This window comes from Geotrypetes seraphini, chromosome 1 (assembly GCF_902459505.1).
Source record: "Geotrypetes seraphini chromosome 1, aGeoSer1.1, whole genome shotgun sequence".
NCBI classification, from domain to species: Eukaryota; Metazoa; Chordata; class Amphibia; order Gymnophiona; family Dermophiidae; genus Geotrypetes; species Geotrypetes seraphini.
Genome location: NC_047084.1, coordinates 119,457,313 through 119,478,515, shown reverse-complemented (window position 1 = coordinate 119,478,515; position 21,203 = coordinate 119,457,313). Strand labels below are relative to the sequence as shown.

Here is a 21,203-nt window from a genome sequence, read left to right as displayed (position 1 = left end):
CGCCGTACATGAAGAAGGACACGGTACTACTCGAAAGGGTCCAGAGAAGAGTGACTAAAATGGTTAAGGGGCTGGAGGAGTTGCCATACAGCGAGAGATTAGAGAAACAGGGCCTTTTCCCCCCTCGAACAGAGGAGATTGAGAGGGGACATGATCGAAACATTCAAGATACTGAAGGGGATAGACTTAGTAGATAAAGACAGGTTGTTCACCCTCTCCAAGGAAGGGAGAATGAGAGGGCACTCTCTAAAGTTAAAAGGAGATAGATTCCGTACAAACTTAAGGAAGTTCTTCACCCAGAGAGTGGTAGAAAACTGGAATGCTCTTCCGAAGTCTGTCATAGGGGAAAACATCCTCCAGGGATTCAAGACAAAGTTGGACAAGTTCCAGCTAAACTGGAACGTACGCAGGTGAGGCTGGACTCATTTAGAGCACTGGTCTTTGACCTGGTGGCCGCCGCGTAAGCATTCTGCTGGGCACGATGGACCACTGGTCTGACCCAGCAGCATCAATTCTTATGTTCTTATGAGCCAGCTCAACAAGCACCTGAGCACAGAATTAGTCAGAACTAAGGACACACCTGCACTCCAGCACAGGCAGTTAGCACTGAAAGAGAAAAGGGTGGCAGACACACATTGAACCACACAAGAGGAACCTAACAGGGTGAGAGAAGGGAACCAGACCTTCCCTGCCAGGAAACAGAAATGCACCAGAAGGGCAGGTAGGACCTCAAGATTGGGAGGATTTTGTTGAGGACTCATTCATAAATGAAGATGTAGAAATGAATGAAGCTCAGAGTATGGAAGAAATGAGTGAGGATTTTTCATACGCTACTGACCCTGAATTAATGGAGTAGGGCTGAGGCACAGTAGGAAAAGTTTGGAGTTTATCAAAAGGAAATTGTTGGTGAAGGATTCCGGACTAGCCAGGCTGTATTATTTAAAGCTATTGGCTGAAAGAGGTTTTTTGAAAATTTTGTTCACTTGTTGCATGGAATTTGCAGAAAAACTGCATAGCCTAAATCCAAGCAGGACCGAGTTTGTTTTGCTGTGATGCTGTTTGGGGCAGTGCATGAAAATTGGTTATACACCCTTAATGGAGAGATCCTAACAAAAACGGTAGCTGAACGAGACTTAGGGGTGATCGTCAGTGAGGATATGAAAGACGCCAATCAAGTGGAGCAAGCTTCATCCAAGGCAAGACAAATCATAGGTTGCATACGCAGGGGTTTCGTCAGCCGTAAGCCGGAAGTCATTATGCCATTGTATAGGTCAATGGTGAGGCCCCACCTGGAATACTGTGTGCAATTCTGGAGGCTGCATTATCGTAAGGATGTGCTGAGACTGGAATCGGTCCAGAGAATGGCCACCCGGATGGTCTCGGGACTCAAGGATCTCCCGTACGAAGAAAGGCTGGATAAATTACAGCTATACTCACTTGAGGAGCGCAGAGAGAGGGGTGACATGATAGAGACATTCAAACATCTCACAGGCCGCATCGAGATGGAAGAAGATATCTTCTGCTTCAAGGGTCCAGCGGCAACAAGGGGGCATCCGTGGAAAATTAGGGGCGGAAAACTGCATGGGGACACCAGGAAATTCTTTTTCACTGAAAGGGTGGTTGATCGCTGGAATAGTCTCCCACTTCAGGTTATTGAGGCCAGCAGCGTGCCTGATTTTAAGGCCAAATGGGAGACACGTGGGATCTATTCACAAAGAAAGGTAGGGGAGGGTCTTTGAGGTGGGCAGACTGGATGGGCCGTGGCCCTTATCTGCCGTCTATTTCTATGTTCTATGTTACTTAAAGCACTGCTGGCCTCAGGACACTGTGGATGGCAACAAGCCAAATAAAGGAAAAAAATGGATTGTGTTTGCTTGTATTTTTGAAACTCATTTATAAACTGCTACTAACTTGAGTTAAACGCACCAGTCTGGTGTGAAATAAAGATTTCTGTTGTGGCACACAGGTTTTTTGCACTCTTTGTGAACTTTATTGCAGTCCTTCCCAGCTACCCATACCTCGCTTTTGCTCGGCCGAGGTCTGTGTGGCTTAGGGTATTGACCCCTGGACATGTCCAATCGGCCACGCCCGGTCACAATATGTACCACCCAGAAGATGGGAAGTATCTGTAAAAATCATCATAATAATAAATCTTCTTTACATAAGAATGTAAGAGAAGCCAGGCAGAGTCAGACCTAGGTCCAGCATCCTTAGGAACAGAGAAACATTGGAACATAAGAATAGCCTTACTGGGTCAGTCCAATGGTATCCTATCTTCACAGTGGCCAATCCAGGTCACAAGTACCTGGAAAACCCCCAAATAGTAGCAACATTCCATGCTACTGATCCTGGGCAAGCAGTGGCTTCCCCCATGTCTGTCTCAATAACAGACTATGGACTTTTCCTCCAAGAACTTGTTCAAACCTTTCTTAAAACCAGCTCTTACCACAACCTCTAGCAATATGTTCCAGAGCTTAACTATTCTCCGAGTGAAAAAATATTTCCTCCTATTGGTTTTAAAGGTAACTTTGAGTGTCCCCTAGTCTTTGTAATTTTTGAAAGAGTGAAAAAAAAAAAAATCGATCCACTTGTACCCGTTCTACTCCACTCAGGATTTTGTACGCTTTAATCAAATCTCCCCTCAGCCGTTTCTTTTCCAAGCTGAAGAGCCCTAACCATTTTAGTCTTTCCTCATACGAGAGGAGTTCCATCCCCTTTGTCATCTTGGTTGCGATACTCCAAGTGAGGTCACACCATGTAGCAATACAGAAGCATTACAATATTCTTACTCTTGTTAACCATCCCTTTTCAAATAATTCCTAACATCTTGTTTGCTTTTTTGGCCGTTGCTTTCATCGCATTGTCTACAATGACACCCAGATCCTTTTCACCCCCAAGATGGACCCTAGCATCTGGTAATTATGATTTGGGTTATTCTTCCCAAAGAGCATCACTTTGCATTTGTCCACTTGGATGCCTAGTCTTCCAATGTCCTAAAGTCCACCTGCAATTTTTCCCAATCTGCATGCATTTTAACAACTTTGAACAGTTTAGTGTCATCTGCACATTTAATCACCTCATTCATAGTTTGAATTTCCAGATCGTTCATAAATAATTTAAATTGCACCAGTCCCAGAACAAATTCCTATGGCTCTCTACTATTTATTCTCCTCCATTGAGAAAACTGACCATTTAACCCTAAACTCTGTTTTCTGTCTGATAACCAGTTCCTAATCTACAACTGCACATTGCATCCTATGCCAAGGCTCTTTAATTTTCTCAGGAGCAGGGGGTGGGGATTGAGATTGTGTTAGACAAGGTTTCTAACACTCTCTCAATTAACCAGAAAAACTGTTATCCCATATCCATCAACCACCATAACCGAGATTCTACTGTATAAATAAATGGAAAATGTTGAGAAATTGAAACAGTAAAAAAAAAAAAAAATGCACCCTGTACAATTTGATTATTTAAACCCTTTGGTTCTAAAATGTCTAATCTATATATTTCTATATCTATTGGCTGCCCAATCTCCACCTCTATTGTTCCTCGCCTTGCTGTCTATGGAGAAACAATGCAGTTCCTCAAAACTATGAGAATTTTTCACAGAATGAGGCTCTTCTAACTTTTCCCTTTTCAGACTTGATTTGTGCTTTGCCATTCTTACTCTGGGGGATCAGCTCCTGTGCTGTCCACAACATTCAAATTACGAAGCAAACCGCCTCCATTGCCCTGGTATATTGTTGCTTCATTTGGGGATTTCCTGGTATTTTGCTGCTTCAGTGTGAGGTGACCTGGAATGCTCTGGCATATCGTTGCACCATCCAAAGAAAAGCAGAGCAGTTCAGGTCTTCGAACCAAAGGTTGAATGATTTTATGATTTGAGCAGAGGTCAACATTCCCTATTGACTAGTGGAACTGGCATATTGTTGCTTTATTCTCAGATTATCTGGAATGTTCTGGGAAATTGTTGCTTCATTGTAGATTACTTGGCATGGTCTGATATATCGTTGCTTTATTCTGAGTTTTCAGTAGGGATTTACATTTTTTAAAGGGACTCTTCATTATCCTTCAATGACCATCTTAACTCCCTGATAAAAAAAAAATGCTTTTTTAGCCTTCATATGCTGAAGAAAGTGAGATCCTGCTTTCATCAAAAACACTTTGCCGTCCTTGTACAATCCATCATCCTCTCCAGATTGGACTATTGCAACTCTATCTACCTAAGCCTAACTAAGAAAAGCCTCCATAGCCTTCAGCAGATTCAGAATGCTGCGGCTAAGCTTATTTTCACAAAAAGTAAATTCGACCATGTCTCACCACTCCTGTCCAAGCTTCACTGGCTCCCGGTAATCTCCAGAGTTCACTTTAAATGTGCCTGCCTAACTTTTAAGATCCTTCACGGCATCCTTCCTCCCGTTATTCCATTATCTTGGAATTCCTCAATTCCTAATTCCACCAGAAACTCCCAAATATTAAAACTATCCTTCCTTTCTATAAAAGGTATATCCCATGCAGGAAAACTAGGGACATCCCTCCCCTTTAGAATCACTGAGCTCTGGAATAACCTCTCCTCCCCTCTCCGAAACTCAAGCTCCCTCCAACTTTTCCGTAAACATCTGAAAACTTGGCTATTCTCAAAAATGTAATACTTCCTCCCCCTCCATTGGAGTTCCTTTCCATCCCAACTCCTGTAAACCGTGCCGAGCTCTACGATTGCAGAGATGGTGTGATATACAAACCTAAAGTTTAGTTTGTTTTGCAGGAAAGGACAGAGACAACCCATTCCAGAATTTTGGGACTAAAATATAAAAAGCAGATTGTCTTGAAGATTCATATTGGACTTTCTTTGGACCTGGATTCTCTATACTGCGCTGATATTGGTGGCCACCTACAAAGCGGTTGCCGATCACTTGTCAAATCACACATATAGAATCATACCTGTGCAAAAGATAGGCACCAGAAATGTAGGCCAGGGTTCTCCAGGCCTACATTCCCGGCACCTGTCTGTCGTGAATCACACATATGTAGGGGCTTTAGGCCACCTATCGCAACTTCCAGCATTAGCCATGCCCACAGTGGTGTTCCGGTGCTGGTGTTTTAATTTGAATGGTTTTTGCCATTTTAAATGGCGTTTCTTAACTTTGGTGCTGTTAGGGTGTCTACCAGTGCTAAGTTTAGGGGCCATTAGTCGAATTTCCCCTTTGGAGTCTAGGAATCTCAAGTTTCTGGAGGGGATATGGGGAATTGTGAGGGAGGAGACAAAAGATGGCATACCTAGGTCATAGACATTAAGAATTAAGCAAAGAATCTTAAAGTGAATCCAAAACAGAACAGGTAGTGCAATTGAATAGACAGAGGAGAGATGTTGTTGAACTTCAGGACCCAGAGAGGAGTCTTGGCTTTTGAAGTAAGTAAAGTTTGAAGGCACCCAAGTAGGTAACATGTTATACTTGCATAAGCCACATTGCAGGGATCATGTCACAATTTATGAAGAATAGCAAAGCCAAATTTTTGCTTTGACTGAGACTTGATGTTGGAAGGACAGAGAAGAATCCAGTACGATCCCTAAATAGTGAAAGGAAGTAGCAGGGGTGACAGAGATCTTAAATATAACCAGTGATACGGGAGGGCTATGAGCCACTTGGCAATTTATCTAGTGAGAACTGGTCGATCAAAGCAAATAGGCAGATTGTATAGGGTTGTTTAAAATACTTACGTAAATGCATATTTTGATATGTAAAAAGTATCTTGAGAAACAAATTTAAAATTTACTCAATTACAAGTAAAACTGTATGGCCCAGATTCTAGGAATGACGCTTTAACCTTTTCCTGTCGTGTGTCCTGGATGACGGGACATTCCAAAAATGTCATTGCCATCGTGGATAAACAGTCTGTATGGACTAATAAAGAGCCAGGAACACAAAATATTTGAATTTAATAATAATAATAATTATTATTATTTATTTTTGTTTGCCGCCATACCCAGGGAGTTCTAGGCGGTTCACAACAAATAGATGAGTTACATACAGTGCAATTGAAAAAAGAAGAACATAACAAGGCAATCGAAGGGTCAAACTAGTTTACATTGACAATTTAAGTGAAGGAGGGCTAATACAGAGCGCATACGGTATGTACTGTAAGAGAGTACAATTGAATTTATGAGAGGGGGGAACAGAGCATATTATATGAGAGGTAGGGGGCAGGGATCTTGGAAGGGGGGGAGGAGGGGGAAAAAGTAAAGCAAGGTGGGCAGAGTTGAGGGGGGGAGGGGAGAGTTAAGGATTTGTTCTGATGCAAAGAAGAGTGTTCGATCTGTTTTCTAATGTGGAGAGGGGGAGCGTTAAGGCGGAAGAGGGGAGCTTTAAGGATTTGGTCCATTGAAAAGTAGAGTTTTGAGCTTTTTTCTAAAGTGGAGGTATGAAGAGGCGTCGAGTATAATTTGGGCGAGCCATGAGTTTAGTTTGGCCGCTTAAAAAGAGAAGGTTCGTTCGAGGAATCTTTTAAGATGACATGATTTCAGTGAGGGGAAAGCGAACTTATGACTTATTTACATTATGTTTACAATAGCCGTAAATGATAACGGTGAATAATACAAAACTTTGCTAAAATAATTACGACTGGAACCAGCGTAGCGTAAAATTTATTACGATAGGAAAAGGTTAAGTTAGGCAGCGGTAGGTGCCAGAATCACGTCTAAGCCCAAGGTCAACACAGGTGTAGTTAGGGGCAGAGATAACCTTGGGCAACACAAGGTGTGATTCTCCATCAAACTTTAAAACTCTGAACTACATTACCAACAAAAACAAAAAAAAGAGAGAGAGAGGATGCCTGGCTCCGCCCTTTTCCTCCCCAGCCCCTCCCCCACATGAACCTGTCTGAGCTCGAAGGTTGCATTTGAAAGCCTTCGCGCAAGCACGGACATTGATGCAATGACATCACATCCATGCGTGCGTATGATGTCATCACATTGCCAGCTGCGCAAGAGCAAAGGCTTCCAGATGTGGCCTCCGAGCTCAGAACTTCCAAAACCTGGACAAACTGCTGGGTTTTGGAAATCCGTTCAGGCACCCGGACAATCCTCTAAAAAGAGGACATCTGGGTTTTCCTGGACACCTAAGTTTTTTCTTAGGTGCCAATAGCCACAATTCTGTATACAGTGCCTAAGCGTAATTCACAGTGGCCACTTTCATTTTTAGAGTCCGGTCCTAAGTGCCTAAAATAATACTTTTGAGTAAAAAAGTAAAAAGTAGCACAACTACAAGAAAAAGATCAGAGTGTTATTGTGGACAATACACAGAAACCAGTATTGTGTTCAATTCTGGACTCCTTCTCTCAAGAAAGATATAGCGGCATTAGAAAAGGTTCAAAGAAGATCAACCAAGATGATAAAGGGGATGGAACTCCTGTCGTATGAGGAAAGACTAAAAAGGTTGAGGTTCTTCAGCCTGGAAAAGACGGCTGATGGGGGATATATGATTGAAGTCTACAAAATCCTGAGTGGAGTAGAACGGGAAAAGTGGATCGATTTTCACTCCATCAAAAATTACAAAGACTATGGGTCACTTGATGAAGTTGAATAAGAACTGCCATCTCCGGATCAGACCTTTGGTCCATCAAGTCCGGTGATCCGCACACGCAGAGGCCCAGCAAGGTATACACCTGGCGTAATTTTAGTCACCCATATCCCTCTATGCCTCTTGTAAGGAGATGTGCATCTAGTTTGCTTTTAAATCCTAGAACGGTGGATTCCGCAATAACCGCCTCTTCCTGATATTTGTCCTGGACTTGTCCCCCCTTAGCTTCAGTCCATGTCCTCTTGTCCATGTCACATTGGACATTGTAAATAATTTTTTTTTCCTGCTCTATTTTGTCGATTCCTTTCAGTATTTTGAAAGTCTCGATCATATCCCCTCGCAGTCTCCTTTTCTCAAGGGAGAACAATCCCAGTCTCTTAAGTCGTTCCTCGTATTCCAAGTTCTCAATACCTCCACATTACGGGGAAATACTTTTAAAACCAATAGGAGGAAATTTTTTTTCACTCAGAGAATAGTTAAGCTCTGGAATGCGTTGACAGAGGATGTGGTAAGAACGAATAGCGTAGCTGGATTTAAGAAAGGTTTGGACAATTTCCTGGAGGAAAAGTCCATAGTCTGTTATTCAGAAAGACATGGGGGAAGCCTCTGCTTTTCCTGGATCGGTAGCATGGAATATTGCTACACCTTGGGTTTTGGTCAGGTACTAATGACCTGGATTGGCCACTGTGAGAACGGGCTACTGGGCTTGATGGACCATTGGTCTGACCCAGTGGGGCTATTCTTATGTTCTTAAGTGATTCACATCTTCACTCATATATTATAGACGTCTATCTATCACTCCTAGCAGTTTTTTCTCCAAGCTGAAGAGCCGTAACTGCTTTAGCCTTTCCTCTTAGGGAAGTTGTCCCATCCCTTTTATAATGCGTCACCCTTGTCTGTACCTTTTCTAATTCTGCTACATCTTTTTTGAGATAACAGCAGCCAGAGCTACAAACAGAATTCAAGGTGTGGCCGTGCCATAGAGTGATAGAAGGACATTATAACATTTTCATCTTCGTCTTCCATTCCTTTCCTGATAATTCCTAACATTCTATTTGCTTTCTTAGCAGCCTCCGCACATTGAGCAGAGAGGGTTTCAACGTAGCCTCAAAGATGACACCTAGATCCTTTTCCTGGGCAGAGACTCCTAACACAGAGCTATAGTTCGGTTTCTCTTTCCCAAAATGCATCACTTTGCACTTGCTCACATTTAAATGTCATCTGCCTTTTTGATGCCCAATTTTCCTACCACTAAAAAAGATTAAAAAGGCACCTTTAGGAAACTACAATATATCTCTACGGAGAAAGGGAAGGGTGAAAGAGGGAATAGATTCACCTTTAGGAAGCCTTTAGCTGCTGCCCGGCACGCCTGGTAATATTCCAAGTATGTGGTGGTTTTCCACTGTCCATCTCTCTTTACAGCCAGTGCCGGTCGGTTGCTGTAACGCTCCAGGGTCTGCTGGAAGAGCTGGTGTATGGTGATGGGAGGCTCTGCCTCAGGTCCTGTCTGCCCCATGCGTAATCTCACTGCACCGTCCCTCTCTGTTGTCCACAGATTGTCTGCAGGTGCCAGCTTTGATGCTATGGAAAAGTCTCCTTGGGCAACCAAGGCCAAGTCACCTGATAGAAAGAGAGGGAGAAAGGATGACCATCTGTTTCAGAGTGTCTCTTCTCAAGCTTTTGTCTTCTCTTACATTCCATGTCATTCTCCTCAAGTGTCCCTAGGAACAATCATTTAGAGGTTGTAAGACAATCAGTGTCCAGTGCTTCTCTTGGAACTAAAGTTTACTAAGAAAACGTTAGAACTTTAAAGAATTAATACTACTACTCTTTATCATTTCTTTAGTGCTGAAAGGCATATGCAGTGCTGTACATTTAACATCTCAGGGTTGGGATGTTTCTGGCAGAAGGAATGATACCTATACCCATCGTATCTATATCTGTTTATTTGACTTATATCCTGTCTATCATCTAAGTGGATTATGACTAAAACATACATAAGAAGCTTGTTCAAAATACGCAAGATGATTGTCCATGGGCTGTAAACAGCCAACACGAACGTCCCTTTAGCAAATTTGAATGGAGCAAAACAAGACATGGGCGTCCTTACAGTAGCATAGGAACATCCATCGTAGAGAATGACCACACAGATGTCCATGCAGAGCAGAGGGGCAGTCCAATGGTTAGATCAGTGGATGCTAAACCGAGGGACCCAGATTCAAATCCCACGTCAGCTCTTTTCTCTCTACATTGTGAGCCCTCCAGAAAAAGAAAAATGTCTACTGTACCTGAACGTACACCACTTGAATAGCCTTCAGGCTTGCAGATATCTGATATATAATAATAACTTTATTTTTATATACCGCCATATCACAAACAGTTCTAAGCGGTTTACAAGGGAAGAGACTGTATACAGACAGCGACATTACAGAGAACTTATGAAATTACATTGACATGTTAAGTTTAGTCAGGTTTATCTGGGAGTATTTTGGAAGTACATCAGGTTGAGGTACATCAGGCTGAAGTGGTGTCAGAGAAATTTGTCAAAGAGATAAGTTTTTATTGACTTCCTAAATGTTTGGTACGAAAGTGCATTTGAGATGAAGTTGGTTAAACATTTGCTCCATTTGCCTGCTTGGAATGATAATGTTCTATCGAGATATCTCTTGTAGGTGCAGCCCTTTAGGGATGGAAAAGCGAACAAGTAGGTACTGTGTGTATTAGTTGTGCCTGGGAATTCGAACTGATGAGACAGATAGGATGGGGATGAACCTGTCATGGTTTGGAAGCCAAGGCAAGCAAACTTAAAGATGACCCTTGCTTCCACAGGCAGCCAGTGTAGTTTTCTGTAATATGGGCTTACTTGGGCTTATTTAGGTGTAGTAGGCATTTTTCTATTTCTGGAGGGCTCACTATTAAAAAAAGAAACAGTGGAAATGGGATTTGAACCTGGGTCCCTTGGTTTATGGTCCACTAGACTAACCACAAACTATTCCTCAGGCTTGCTTCCTGCTCCAAGAATGTCCTTATGACATGAAGCTGTCATAGATAGACCCTTTCTAGTTTCAAATTCGGGAGAGAGGCAGCAACCACTGGGGGATTACGGAGGTCTTGTGCCTTGATTCTCCAATGGATAGCTACTTAATCACAGCACCTTTTTGTAACCTGGACGTGCCCAAACCAGGTCTAAAAAAACAATGTCCTTTTTAAGATATGGATGGATGTCCCTTCCTTTCAGTAATTGCTGTGGAGTGACCATATAGTCAGAACAGAGCAATCCTCACTCAACAGGATTAAAGTATAGGATGGCCAATGGGCTCATAAAGTCATTTACATCAATACAGAAATCCAATGTAGATGACTTGATGAGCCCATTAGCCATCCTATACTTAATCCTTTTGAGTGAGGATTGCTCTGTTGTGGTCGTTTCCATTTAGCCTCACTTTTTCATCTTCTACATCTTTGGAGTGACCATATAGTCCCACCCAAAACACCAAGTCCATACCCCCTTGCTATATACACATTCTGTAGTGTTGGATGTCCATATTCTGCCTCTGCAAAATTGGGATTTAGACTCCCCTGCAATTTGGAAGTCTGAATGCCAGTTTTCAGATGCCAAAACTCAAGGGATGGTTTAAACCTATGCAGTATAAGGAGAATTCTATTCATTTTGGGATGAGGTTGCATAATTGGGGACTGGGACTTGGATCCTGCCTTTTAATAGTTTTATAACCACACTCAAAGCGATTTCCATCCAGGTATTTCAAGCATTTTCCCTGTCTATCCCGCTGGGCTCACACTCTATCCAATGTACCTGAAGCGGTGGAAGATTAAGGCCCAAATTCTGTAACAAGTGCCTGATTTTAGGTCCCTATTTAAATTGAAGAACAAGCTCAATTAAGCTTTTTCATCAGCACTAATTGAAACAGAGGCACCTATCAAGAGAGCGATTCCACAACAAGGCGCCTCTAAAAATTTAGGCGGCCTTCAAAAAATAGACGCTATGCATGTTAGGCGTGGGCGTGGCTTCGTGGTAGATGCTTTGTTACAGAATCGCTGCTCTTAAGTGTGCTTAAGCGCATAGATAGGTGCTTAACTTTTAGTTGTGCCTAGAGCTGGCTTATTTATTGGGCGCCTCCAAAATAGTTGCTACTCAGCGTGATTCACTCAACAGCACCCAATTTTATTTGAATCGCGCTGAATGGTGCCTAATTTGGCGACTATCTTTTGGTCACTTCTTATAGAATTTGCCCTTAAGTGACTTGCCCAGGGTCACAAGGAGCAGTGTGGGCTTAATTAAAGAACAGTGAGACTTTTTTAAAAACCCTCACAATTATGACATAATGGAGTAGGAAGACCTCCACCATAGAACAACTATGTACGAGTATGATAGGCATGTAATGTTACCCTGTAATATGTTTCTCTTAACCATGCACATTGTATCACCTGTCATAAATGTGGGTTGGGGGAGCACACTTTGGGACATGCTTTTTGGTTTTGTCCCATTATTCAGCATTTTTGGAAGCGAATAATATCTTATATGTCTGAGTTAATTGGAAGATCTTTGCGCTACTCTCCATCCCATTTTATTTTGGATTTGTCAGAAGCTTATAGTCATTTGTCTAAGGGGCATAGGACGCTGTATAGGAAAATGAGTCTACTGGCCAAAAAATGTATTCTTCAATATTGGACGATCCCTGACCCTCCAAAGTTTTGGCATTGGCGAAACCAGTTGCATCAGTTGGCCATCTGGGAAGCTAGAGATGCTGGAAGGATGAGGAAGCGAAAGATGTTGTTTATGCAAATATGGGATCCATATTTGCATGCCTTATTTCCTAAAGGTTGTAGTGCAGTTTTAAGATGGGTGTCCTAACTGAGATTGAGGAGGGGTAGAGAGTACCATTGGAAGGGGAAGGGAAGGGAGGGTTTGGGGAGGGAAGGTAGAGGGTATTAAATAGATTCAAACATGTAGTCCTATTGAGGTTTGATGGGGGATGGAGAGTACCTTTGAATGGGGAAGGGAAGGGAGGGTATTAAATGATTTAAAACATGTAGTCATACATAGATTGAGTGGGGTTTGATGGGGGATGAAGGTATTTTCTAGGTTTATATGGGGTGTATTTTACTCGATGCCTCATTATTATACTACACTAAATAAAGGCTGTTGTCTTAAATCTTGGAACTAAACCAATAGCTTTTGTAACTTTTCCAAGAATATGATTCTTCCAATTACTAATTTTCATTTCAGACATTCATATATTAATACATTTTTTCTTTTCTTTATGGACCTCAGAAACACCCTCCTCCAACCGTTATTTTCATTTTTTGCAACGGGGAGCTTCACAGGTGTATATCTCCTCACCGGTCCTTACTGGTTTTATCAATACAAACTTTTTTTTGAAACTTTTTTGATTTTTTCTAAACTTAAGTATGTACTTATCTTTTTTACTAGTGCAGCGGTAGGACCCGACATGTTTCGCATCCGCTTCGTCAGGGATCCATACAAACCGCTAACATCCACCCCGCTCTAAATTTAAATCGCAAAGATCTGTTTCTGTAACTCAGTCCCTCTATTACGTAGCTCACCGAACGCTTTGGACTCCATTTAAAGTGTCTAAATTATTAAGGGGAGGAAGTAACGAATGTTGGTCATGTCATCTGGAGGTGGGTACTTTCAAACATATGCCATACACCTGTATCAATGTGCGACAGTTTTGGAATTGCGTATGGGCAAGAATAGAAAATATATTCCACTTTGAGATGTCACTTTCTTATAAACTCAGTCTTGAGATCTGTAGCTTTACCTAAAACTTTTGACAAATCCGAGTCCAAGTTGTTCAATACATTAGTGGGTCTTGCAATACAACATATTCTATCTGAATGGAAAAATAATTCCGAGTTATCAGAAGTTGCCCGATGGAATATTGTTTACTTAGTATGTAAATATGAAGACGTAGTGCAATTTCGAAAGATATGGGGATTACTAGACTTGAATGGCCAAAGTGTTGAATAGCTGGGAATCAGACTTTGGGGATGTTTTATGGGTGGGGAAAAGCCTTTTTCATTGTACTATTGTATATCAATGAAGTTGAAGTCATGGCAGCTGACCTTTCGAAAGTGAACTGACTCAGCTGATGACAATTGGACCCGAGTACTGAGGCAAGTGTTCCTCTAGAAGTCCTGTGTTCCAGTACTTTTCCCTAGAAAAGTTTCAAAGTGAATCCACACACGTAATCTTACTCTGAAGGCCAGAAAGTTCTTGTGGGATCTAATATTACCTCCTATTTGGAAAATAACTGATGGATTAAAACATAAGGATAGCCTTACTGGGTCAGACCAATGGTCCATCTAGCTCAGGATCCTATTTTCACGATGGCCAATCCAGGTCACAAGTACCTGGCAAAAAACTACATGCCATGCTACCGATCCAGGGCAATCAGTGTCTTCCCCCATGGCTGTCTGAATAGCAGTTTATGGACTTTTCCCCCAGAAACTTGTCCAAACCTTTCTTAAAATCAGCTACGCTATCTGATCTTACCACAACCTCTGGCAATGCATTCCAGAACTTACTATTCTCAGTGAAAAAATATTTCCTCCTATTGGTTTTAAAAGTATTTCCCTGTAACTTCATCGAGTGTCCCATAGTCTTTGTAATTTTTGATGGAGTGAAAAATCGATCCACTTGTACCCATTCTACTCCACTTAGGATTTTGTAGACTTCAATCATATCTCCCCTCAGCTGTATCTTTTCCAAGCTGAAGAGCCCTAACCATTTTAGTCTTTCCTCATACAAGAGGAGTTACATCTCCTTTATCATTTTGGTCACTCTTTTTTGAACCTTTTCTAGTTCTGCTATATCTTTCTTGAGATAAACTCTCTCCCTTTCCTCCCCTCATTTCTTACCTCCGAGGGTTGAAGTGATGTCTGGGGGGCCTTCACCCCAGCTCCAGCCTCCTTTTGCCTGGGGAGCTGATTCTTTGCCTTTCTGTATCTGTGCAGTCACTGCAGTTAAAGTCCTTCTCTGCTCATGCTTGGAGGTCCAGTCGATCCCTATGTGTTCCTTCACAGTCAGCCACTGTCTAGATGTCTTTCCCAAAGCTCCTCCTTGTCTCTTGCTCTGTTTTGGTACATCTTTGGCTTTTATAGAGGGTAACACGGAAAGGTGGGAGGCCTAAGAAATTCAACAACAAGATGTGGTCATTCATTCACTTAACTTGAAATTTGATGCATCTGGTCAGGGTTGGATTAACACTGTGTTGTCCCTAGGTAAACACATATTTGTGGGCCCCCCTACCAGGATTCCCCTCCCTTCACTCCCCTATTTACTTCTTTTAATCAACCTCACCTCCTTCCCGTCAACATTTCATTTCTCCAGAAGTAGCAGGGAAAGTGTAGGAGAGTGTAGTGTAGTGGCTACTGCTACAGCCTCAGCAACCCGAGGTTGTGGGTTCAAACCCTGTGATTAGGGTCACCATATTTGTTAAGACAAAACAAAGAAGACACATGACCCCATCTTTCACCCATTTCCTTCGCTCCCCCTCCCCATCCTGTGTACCCTTTTAGCCCTCATCTACCCTTTCAGTCCCAGCTCCATCTCTCTCTCCTCTTTCCTTGCCTCAAAGGCCATTCTTATATCCCTGTCCCCATATTCCACCCCACCCAGCTTCTCTCCCTTCTTTACCTTTTCTCCTGTATCCCCACACCAGGACCAAAATCTCTCTCTTCTCTCCCCTGCCTCTCCCCATGGTACTGCAACTCTCTCCCTCCCTCCCAATTCCAGCATCTGCTGTTCTCTCCCTCTTCATCCAACCATACTCCAACACCAGAGCCTGCACCAGTTCAAACCCCACCCCCATCGGGATCCGCAAACCTCTCTCCAGCTCCTAACTCCCCCACCTGCCTTCTCCATGGCTGCTAAATTGAATCCTTGGGCAGGCTGGCAGCTGCAATGAGAGAAGCCTGCTGCCGCTGGCCTGTCCCAGAAGCTGAATCTCTACAAGTCTTGCCTACGAGGGAACAGGAAATCACCGTAGAGAGGCAGCTTCCAGGACAGGCCGATGGCAGCAGGTTTCCCTCGTTGCTGCTGCCAGTCTGCCTGAAGACTCAATGTAGCGGCTGGGGAGGAGGTAGGTGGGGGAGTCAGGAGAGCCGGCAAAACCTGGACAGACTCCTCTCTATTAAAAAAAACAACATCCGAGCATCCGGGCAGTCCTCTATACAGGAGGACAAATCTGGGTTTTCCCGGACATCTGGCAACCTTACTCGCTCCTTGTGACCCTCCACTGACCCAGGTACATTAGATAGACTGTGAGCTCACTGCGACAGACAGGGAAAATGGGAAAAAAGCTCGAGTGCTTAATTCAATACACCTTGTCGCATGTGGTATATCAAATCCCATTGCCTTTGAGCCTATCTGTGAGCAAAGTGGCAGTAATTCTTGGTGGGTGAGCATAGGCTTAACGGTTACAGCTGGAGAACTACCAAGTTACACAGTTCCAGGAGGGAGGTCCTGAACTACTCCTGAACCTCTTCAATCCTATCCTGCTACATTAAGGGACACGAAGCGCTGATTTCACTTCGTAGTATCCAATTGGGAGGGAAGTTCGAGCAATGGATTGTCCTCCTAGAGTTAGGCAACTGGGCAGTTCGGCAGCAGTGAGCCAAGAACCAGAGAAGTGCCACAAGTCCTTTTCACCTTCCGTTGCCTCTGGTACAAACTGAAGGTGCCAAGGTACAGTGTAATCGAGGTACGAGGGTGGTTTGAAAAGCTTGGTAAAAAAGCAACTTAGCCTCCATTGAGAGCTATATACTTAGTCCGGCAATATTCCAGGTTTTTTTTGTATCATAGGAAAAATAGCTTACGAAGAAAACCTGGAAACCCATTGGACCTTATGTAGCCCTCAATGCTTTTCACAGAACATAAGAATTGTCATACTGGGACAGACTGAAGGTCCATCAAGCCCAGTATCCCATTTCCAACAGTGGCCAACCCAGATCCCAAGTACCAGACAGAATCCCAAAGAGTAGCAACATTCCATAGCTGAGATTGTGATGTCATAATGCCTCATTCCACCAATGCCTAAGAGCCAACCTCATCAGTGATGTCACAATGGCTTGATTGTCCTAGACTTGGCTCACGTAAGAATAGCCACACTAGGTCAAACCAATGGTCCATCAAGCCCAGTATCCCGTTTCCAACAGTGGCCAACCCAGATCCCAAGTACCTGACAGAGACCCAAAGAGTAGCAACATTCCAGAGCTGAGATTGTGATGTCATAATGCCTCATTCCACCAATGCCTAAGAGCCAACCTCATCAGTGATGTCACAATGGCTTGATTGTCCTAGACTTGGCTCACGTAAGAATAGCCACACTAGGTCAAACCAATGGTCCATCAAGCCCACTATCCTGTTCCCAACACTGGCTGACCAAGGTCCCAAGTGCAAGTCTCAAAATAAAAATTGTCACTTTCTTTGGTGTTTCTGAACATAGAAACATGACAGCAGATAAAGGCCAAATGGCCCATCTAGTGTGCCGAGACAGCATTCAAAGGAAAACTTAATAGCTAGCTGGCTAAATTCCCCAGGCTGAAAACTTCCCTTCCTTTAGTCTGCACACAGGTACGTATGTGGCGGAGGACATTGAAAGGGAAGCTCTCCTTCTATGAACACAAGTGCATGTGCTCTCTCTCAGGCAGTGTTCCCACCTCCACACCATCGTTGCGGCAGATCCTTCAAAAAACTTTCTCCTATTTTTCTTCAAGTCTTCCTCCCTTTCAACAATTCCATTCCCCCAGACTATTCACTGGTTCCACAGCTCTCTCCAAAACTAGGGTACCATACGTCCAGATGTTCCCGGACATGCCCCCCCCCCTTTTTGAGAGGGACGGCTTTTCAAAACCCAACACTTTGCCCGGGTTTTGAAAAGCTTCTAGCAACAAATGATGTCAGGATGGCATCAGATGCAATGCAGTGATGTCATACAGATGCACGTGATGCCATCACGCCACACCAGCACATGAGTAGATGCCATCCCGATGAGCAAACAGGTTAAGGGGGTGGGGACAGAACGGGGCCATGGGTCCAGGTTTTCATTCCCGAAGATCTGGTAACCCTATCCAAAACCCCATACACGGGGTTGATCCCCTTCTTCCACATTGGCTGGATCCTGCCACAAGCATTGGAAAGCTATAGAGGGATAAATTGTGAAAATGATCCAGATACTTTAGCTTAGGGTTACCGGATTTACCCAGACATGTCCTCTTTTAAGAGCACATGTCCGGGCGTCTGGGTTTTGAAAAGCTCCCACCTTGGGAGGGCATCTGTGCATGCGTGAGACATCATCACATTGCATCTGCGCGTTCACAGATGCTCTTCCAATGCAGGCTCGAGTTCGAGAACAGGTTGAGGGGGGCAGGGCATGACTTGGTCATAATGGATGAGGGCGGGCCTGGGGGTGGGACTATGGGACTGTAGCTATCATTTTACCTGAACCTGGAAACGTACACATTTGTAGAATCCCAACAAATTCCAGACAATTGACAAATCCAGCACATCTGATAGGGTCCCTCCTAAACTTATGGGCCCGAGGCACGTGCCTACTTTGCTTATGCCTTAATCCGACTCTGCATCTTGTGAGGGGAACGGGAAACATACCAAAATCTGCTACTAAAGTGGATTTTAGGAAAAGCTTGGAAAAAGAGATTAAAAATGATCGACACTTTTCACTTGAAATAGGTGGAGGCTTAGCTTGGGAGCCAGATCAGCTAGCTGATGAAGGAATCTTGAAACAAAACCATCACCTCAAGTAACACGGAGGTCTATCTTTTTTTTTTTTTTTTTTTTTTTTTGAAGTTTAAAATTTTTTATTAAACAAAATGAAAACAGTACACAGGCAGTATGCCAACAGCAAAAGTACAATGCCCATATGAAACAACAGAACCCCCCCACCCCCCCCCGCCGAGTGATACAATATAAGCCTAAAACAAAGGAAGATGCAAAAGAAAAATAAGAAGAGTTTCAAAGTAGACCTCGCCAGGAGCTATAACGAGACCACTGTCGATGAAACGTTCCACAGGAATCATTATTTAAAGCAGTCAATTTGGACATCAAATAAATTTGGTCAACCTTATGTAACAGTTCAGTACGAGAAGGCAAAGAGTCCCGTTTCCAATATGTAGCCACTAAAAGTCTGGCTGCCGTAGTAACCAGGGCCACAAAATGATTCTGATCCACATCCAAACTTCCCAAAGGATAGTTAAGTAAAAATGTTTCCATACGCAATAGGATGGGTAAGCGTAACACATCAATCAGCAGTCGTTGAACCATCTTCCAAAAAGGTACAATCTTAATACAATCCCACCACACATGCCCAAAGGAGCCCAGACACCCACAATTGCGCCAACAGTGCCCGTTCCCACAGTGATAGAAACGATGCACCTTTTCTGGCGTGAGGTACCACTGAAATAGCATCTTATACCCCTGCTCCACTAAGGGAGATGCCAAGGAGACTCTCAGCAGTGTACCATAAAGACAGTCCCATTGTCGATAATCCAAAGCCCTCCCCAGCAAGAGTTCCCAACGATGTTCATATGTGTGAGCCTGTGGTCGAGTGTATAAAAGAGCCCTATAAAGACGGGAAATAAGGCCCACCCCAGATCCCATCCTAAAAACTTGTAAGAAAGCAGAGTCTGCCCCTTCCCACTCCGGGATCACCCTCTTCACCATAAAATCTCGAAGTTGGACATAGGCGAAAAAATCAGTCGAGGGGAGATCATATATAGATTGTAAGGCAGCAAAGGGTACCAGTTGTCCACCCACTATCAGCTGACCTAGGACCCTAAGACCCTCCATTTCCCAACGCCGAAAAATCCCAGTATCTTTAGCAGGCAGAAAATCAGGGGCAAATCTAATGGGAGTAGCATAAAAATAGCGCTGACGTGGGAACCAAGCTCGTCTAACCCGGCTCCATGCATGCAAAGTACATTCCATCCCATAAGATGTCTCAGTCTGCAGATCCCGAAGGATATCAAAAGACAGCCAGGGCACTGCTGCCAAAGGGTAAGTAGGCTGTAAGGCCTGTTCTAGTGAGACCCAGCGCTGGGAGGGATATGCCCAATGAAACAGTCCCTGCAATTGGGATGCATAGTAATATGTAGAAAAATCAGGAACACCCATTCCCCCATGTAATCTGTCCCAGTACATACGTTCCCTTCGCACCCTAGGGGGTTTACGTGTCCAGATATAAGCAAAGGCCCGCCTTTGTAGCCTAAGCAAGAACCGTTTAGGAATTGAGAGAGGTAGGCAGGAGAACAGATACAAAAAACGAGGCAGCACATTCATACGCAAAGCACTAATCCTACCCATCCAAGACAATCTCAATCCCTCCCATCGGTCCAGATCAGCAAATACAGTTCTTAGCAACGGAGGGTAATTCAGTTCAAAAAGGTCAGTAAGTCTGCGAGATATACGCACACCAAGGTATTTAATGGATTTAGCCGCCCATCGAAACGAGAACCTAGCACGTAAGTCCGTCACCAGCAAGTCCGGAAGGGAAACATTAAGCAATTCAGATTTTTCGATGTTAATTTTAAAGCCAGCCACCTCACCAAATGCAGTCAAAGCACGAAGCGCCTCCGTCAGAGAACGAAGTGGGTGGGTCAAGGTAAACAAAATATCATCAGCATACAATAAAATCTTATGCTCTTCACCACCCACCACAATTCCCCGAATGTCAGCATTCGCACGTATAGAGGCTGCTAAAGGTTCCATGACCAGCGCGAAAATCAGTGGTGACAAAGGGCACCCTTGCCTAGTTCCTCTACGGATCATAAAATTAGCAGTATATCTTCCATTAACTCTTAAACAAGCCTCCGGGGCAGCATATAATAAAGTCACCCAGTGTAGAAAAGCACCCGAAATGCCCATTTTCTTCAAGGCCGCTAACATAAACGGCCAATAAACCCTATCAAAGGCTTTTTCCGCGTCAACTGATAACAGGACTGCCGGAACAGAATTTTTATGGGCCACTCCAATAAGATCTAACACTCTTCGGATATTATCACCAGGTTGCCTCCCTGTAATAAAGCCACATTGATCTCCATGAACTAGGTAAGGCAGAAAACGTTGCAACCGGACTGCCAAAATACGGGTAAACAGCTTATAATCAACTCCTAACAATGAAATAGGGCGGTAAGACCCACAAAGGAGGGGATCTTTCCCAGGTTTAAGAAGAAGGGAGACCGCTGCCTGACGAAACGAATACGGCAGACAATCCCCCTCCAGAAAAGAATTAAACAATCTAGTCAGAGGATTGACTATATGGGCCTCCATTTTCTTATAAAACAGGGGGGAAAAGCCATCAACACCCGGTGCCTTGGAAGCAGCAAGATGACGTATAGCAGCCACCACCTCAGCGGGTTGAATAGGGGAAGAGAGCCACTCCGCATCAACTTCCGCCAAACAAGGCAAGGTGACGTTAGATAGAAAAGCATCAATCTCCCCCTCCGTGGATTCAATTTCCGGAGTGTACAGAGTCTGATAGAAGGATAAAAAAGCCTGATGGATGTCCCCATCATCCACACAAAGCTGACCCGAATCATTACGAATCCGAGTTATGGAGTGTTGTG

At 43.6% G+C, this 21,203-nt stretch overlaps 1 protein-coding gene across 5 annotated transcripts in view; it reads right to left on the bottom strand.

Annotated features, from left to right (window-relative positions):
- The window catches only part of LOC117356937 (long-chain-fatty-acid--CoA ligase ACSBG2-like), an 85,165-nt gene that overhangs the window by 51,093 nt on the left and 12,869 nt on the right, over window positions 1-21,203 (bottom strand). For all 5 annotated transcript variants that reach the window (XM_033936935.1, XM_033936917.1, XM_033936927.1 and 2 more), the window contains exons 3-4: window positions 14,481-14,748; window positions 8,914-9,197 (exon numbers count right to left, since the gene is read on the bottom strand). In XM_033936935.1, coding sequence (XP_033792826.1) covers window positions 8,914-9,197; window positions 14,481-14,748 — 552 coding nt within the window. The remainder of the gene's footprint in view (window positions 1-8,913; window positions 9,198-14,480; window positions 14,749-21,203) is intronic.